The sequence below is a fragment of the Sinocyclocheilus anshuiensis genome, unplaced genomic scaffold, assembly GCF_001515605.1.
Source record: "Sinocyclocheilus anshuiensis isolate Anshui unplaced genomic scaffold, SAMN03320099.WGS_v1.1 scaffold108, whole genome shotgun sequence".
In the NCBI taxonomy this organism is placed as follows: domain Eukaryota; kingdom Metazoa; phylum Chordata; class Actinopteri; order Cypriniformes; family Cyprinidae; genus Sinocyclocheilus; species Sinocyclocheilus anshuiensis.
In genome coordinates, this window is record NW_015554071.1 from 271,138 (window position 1) to 275,995 (window position 4,858).

General features: G+C 37.1%; 1 protein-coding gene across 2 annotated transcripts in view; it reads right to left on the reverse strand.

Moving 5' to 3' along the window:
- Positions 1–4,858, reverse strand: part of LOC107668719 (zinc finger protein ZFPM2-like) — a 52,991-nt gene that overhangs the window by 18,572 nt on the left and 29,561 nt on the right. For both annotated transcript variants that reach the window (XM_016460693.1, XM_016460692.1), the window contains exon 5: positions 2,773–2,869. In XM_016460693.1, coding sequence (XP_016316179.1) covers positions 2,773–2,869 — 97 coding nt within the window. The remainder of the gene's footprint in view (positions 1–2,772; positions 2,870–4,858) is intronic.

A 4,858-nucleotide genomic window follows, 5' to 3' on the forward strand; every position in this document is an offset into this window, starting at 1 on the left:
GATTTAATCGCTCAATCAGTTTGTCAACCACAGAAAAAAGATCAATAAAACTGCTTGCAAATAATGTCACATAACGTTACATTTACCTCAGCATTTTGCTAAATAATTCACTATACTATATTACATACTGATGATATTTTCACCTGTTAGTGATATCTTATTTAATGCATGTTTGAATAAACCTGTCATGAAATCAAGTTTTATATATATTTATATATATATATATATATATATATATACACACACACACACACACACACACACACACACAAAAGAAACAATATCAAATCAGAATCTAATCAAAACCTTATGAATAGGAATTAAATTGATTTGTGAATTCTGTGTCAATACCCAACCAACACATAACAATTTCGTCCAGGCCCCATGAATTTAAGAGGCCCTCAGAGCCAAATACTGTCAAAACAGACCAGATACTTGGGTTTGGACCAAGCAAGCAAATAAATTGTGACAACTGACATTGTACTACGATATTTCATTCCCCAGTCCAGAATATGTGACCCTGGACCACAAAACCAGTCATAAGGGTCAATTTTTGGAAACTTAAGATTTATACATCATCTGAAAGCTGAATAAACAAGCTTTCCATTGGCGTATGGTTGGTTAGGACAATATTTGGCCGAGATACAACTATTTGAACTAACTAACTATTTGAAAATCTGGAATCTGAGGGTGCAAAAAAATATAAATATGAGAAAATCGCCTTTAAAGTTGTCCAAATGAAGTCCTTAGCAATGCATATTACTAATCAAAAATTATGTTTTGTTATATTTACAGTAGGAAATGTACAAAATATCTTCATGGAACATGATCATTACCTAATATCCTAATGATTTTTGGCATAAAAGAAAATCGATAATTTTGACCCATACAATGTATTGTTGGCTATTGCTACAAATATACCTGTGCTACTTATGACTGGTTTTGTGCTCCAGGGTCACATATGTGAAAACATCCTATAATCTGCATACAGTATAAAATCCTCACTCAAAGCCTGTGATGTGACCAGCGCTGGGAAAGCTAACTCTGCAATCTGCTTGAGTACAGTAAGCCGGGGAGTTTGTGAGATATCCGGCAGCCCAGCCTAATCGATCCCGACCCCCTTTCAGTTCCTTAATAACTTCTCCGTTGAAAGCCCTTCAGTTCATCAGCGTTGTCTTTTAATTAAACGCAATCGCTGTGGTGCGCTGGCGGAGCGGCGACTCCTCCAGGGCGGCGGTGCTGTTTGAATACACTGATAATGGGATTTGACTTTGCTGGAGATGTTCAACCATTATTCTATTTCTCTGTGTTCTCAGATAAGTGCGATAAAGGCCTTTAAGTCCTTCATTTCCTCAAGTCTTTTTTTTCAGAATGGAGAAGGGATTGTTCTCTGTTGAACTTACACATGTACTGTAAGTAGATTAATCAATTAAGCCCCTGCAGATAATAAAAAACTGGAGCACTTTAGCGGAAATATCACTTTTAGTCAAGGAGAGCAAGCGCCAGCAACAAAGAGTTATCTTTCTGCTCTTTAAACATTGAGCATTTGTTCGTGGAATGGTAAGTTATTACCGCTCACTTTTTCTTCTTTTGGTTAAAAACGGGGCCATGGCTTTATCTCGGAAAAGGGCACATGTTTTTTTTTAGATTCACTGTACATGTTTAAGACTCCATGAAATCGAAATGAAGAGTTGAGCTGTGGCTTTCAGTCCATGTGTGCTAAAGCTTTGAGGACATCTGAATATGATTCAGTGCAGGAGGTTTTAAACTTTTTGATGCCACAGACCTTCACATATGATGATGAGGAACACCCTTCCAAAAATAAAAACACAGATATATGTACTGTTCAAAGGTTTGGGGTTACGAGATTTTATAAGATATTTTTTTTCTATTATGCTCACTGTTTCATATTTGAATATATTTTAAAATGTGTGTGTGTGTGTGTGTGTGTGTGTGTGTGTGTGTGTGTGTGTGTGTGTGTGTGTGTGTGTGTGTGTTCAAGCGTTGAGACATTTTTGTTCAGGATACTTTATGAATATAGAAAGTTCAAAAGAACAGCATTTATTTGAAATAGTAAAGACTTTTACATTGTCACACACACACACACACACACAACTGTCACTTTTGATCAATTTAATATGTCCTTGCTGAATAAAAGTACACTTCTTTTAATCTTACTGACATCAAACTTTTGAAAAGTAGTGTACTTTCATGTATAATTACTTGTAGTAAAATATAAAAATAATTTAGTTTTTTCATCATATTTTTTTTCATCATAGAATAAAATAATTTAATAAAATAAATATTTAATCATGATTTCCAACCAGTTGCAAGGAAGCTAAATAAAACAATTATACATTTCTGTACATTTTAATTCTGTATTTATTTAAAAATTAACATTACCATTTAACATTAATTTTTTTTTTTTTTTACATATTTCTCTTATTTTCAAAAGGAAAGAAACAAAACTAAAGCTGTCAACAAATTTCCATCCCAATCTAACACCACTACCATTGCACATTATGTGAATCAATAAAAGGGCAATAAAAGGGCCTTGATTCAATAAACACTGACACTCTAAATGACCCAAAACACACTGACAAAATCATGCATTTAAACACAGTTCGTATTCATCAAAATCATCTCTACTGATGGATATCCTTCTGATTTGTTTCAGTCGTGCTTGTCTTTAACACCCCGTTCAGTGACACACTTTCTCAAGCACAGAAGCCGGACAGAAGACATTTGTCAACCCAAAGAATAAACTCTCACCTTTGCTGTACACGGCGCAGTTGCTCTTTCCGTCCTCTGCACTGACCCACATCATGTCCATCAGCCAGCGAGGACCTCCATTCAGCCCCAGCGAAACCTGCGACACAAAACACAGTCTCAGTCAGACTCAGTCTCCTCCACATCAGAACATGTACAGTGACTGACCACAGCCTCGAACCCAAAACTTGCCATTTTTGTCTGCAAAGTGCATCAGAGGGTCAGTGAACAGACTCAGATAAGCTATCCAATGTCTAAGTGAGCTTGTTTAAACAACTTCAACCGTGAATTCGTCATTCCCAAAGGCTGTATCTCCACATATGTGTGTGAGGAGAGGGGCAAGCAGGCCACACCCCGTCCCGTTCGCCCTCTGAATGGCTGCATTGTTAGAGAGCCTCTGAATGTTTCACCTGATCAGATCTCATCCTTTGGGAGCTCTGGGATCCAGAATGGACTTGGAGACAGAAGAAGCGGATGCTGAGCACTGATCTTTAGACACATTGTGTCCTCTATCACAGCATCACAGCTTCCTCACACCCACACACGGGGAATTTAAAGAGCTGGCATGGGTATCAAAAGGATGGGTGGGGGATTTGATTTCATAACTGAAAACAGAATGACTGAATTAAATGGATATTTCTGTTTAAAAAAAAAAAAAAAAGCATGCTCACAATTGTGTGATAAAGTGCTAGTAAATTTCACAAATGCTTGAAATTTTGAAGTGAAAAAACAAGAAATATTAGTACTCTCTTGTAAAACATACTCCATTACTCTTCTTTATTTTTTTATTTACAACTTCAAAAAATCATTTTCTACAGTGTCCTTGAGGCTTGAATACACCATAACACTAAGAAAACTCTTGATAAATCTGAGCACAGTTTTAAAAAAAAATTTTGAAATCTCTTCTGAAATTCTAAAGGAGATGCATTATTTATCTATTCATTTTTCCAGAAAAAAAGTCATGGTGAAAGTGAAATTCAACTTGACTATGTACTTCATAAATGTTCTTGATCTTATTGTGATTAATTGATCAGTGTGATCAGTAATCGATCAAGTTAAAGAAAAAAAAGGTAACACTTTACTTAAAGCCTTTATATATAATGCATTATAAAAGCAGTTTTATGTAATGTACAGTACATTATAATGCATTATATGATCTCATGAATAATTGTAACCACATTTATATTATTTACACTACACCTATAGAAAGTATAATCATTAAAGGGGTCATATGATGTTGCTAAAAAGAACTTCACAACGAAGCACACATCGCCTTCACGACATGGCGGCGGCGGCAATAAAGTTACACCTTCTTTCTTTGCGTGAACATTTGGGCGGCGTTATGCAAATCTTCCCACATCATGACGTAGACATGTGGGGGCGTGTTAGAACGAGCCGTTTTAGGTAGGTGTGGTTAACTCTTAACTTTTATAAAGAATATCTCTTTGGATTTGAGACTTTAGTCTTTGCAACTTTACAGATCTTCTTTATGCACCAAGAGCTTGTAACACTCCAAAGAGAAAGGAAACATTTAAATCGCATCATATGAATGAAGCGTCAGAAAGAGAGAGAGGTTTGCGCGGATCTGACTGTGTGGGAATACTTCATGAAAAAGACAAAGTCCTTGAGTAATTTCTTTCTCTTTCTGCCTGTCTCGCTCTCTCTCTCTCTCCGCTGAATCCTCTTTCCCCTTATCAGGCCAGCACAGGCCTCCATCGGCCTCTCCCCGCTCTGACAGGAGCAACAACAATGGGCCTGCGATACCAGTCCGCTTCACAGAGTAAACCTGCCACGGGCACAGATTACCCATGACACACACACTCGCGCTCCCTCTCGTACTCTCCAAAACACAACACCGCCTTCTCCAAGGCCTCAAAACACAAAACGGACACAAAAACCTTTCAAATGATTTAACTTCTGTCCCTTGCTCTCTTCTTAATCTGTCGGTCCGGTCTCTATGTCTGTAGCCTTCCTGTAATGACCCGCAATTCACTAAGACTGTATACAAAGTAAAACATTATGCTGACCTAGATCAACCACAATAGTACACACTTATGTTAAAGGGATAGTTCACCCAAAAATGAAAATT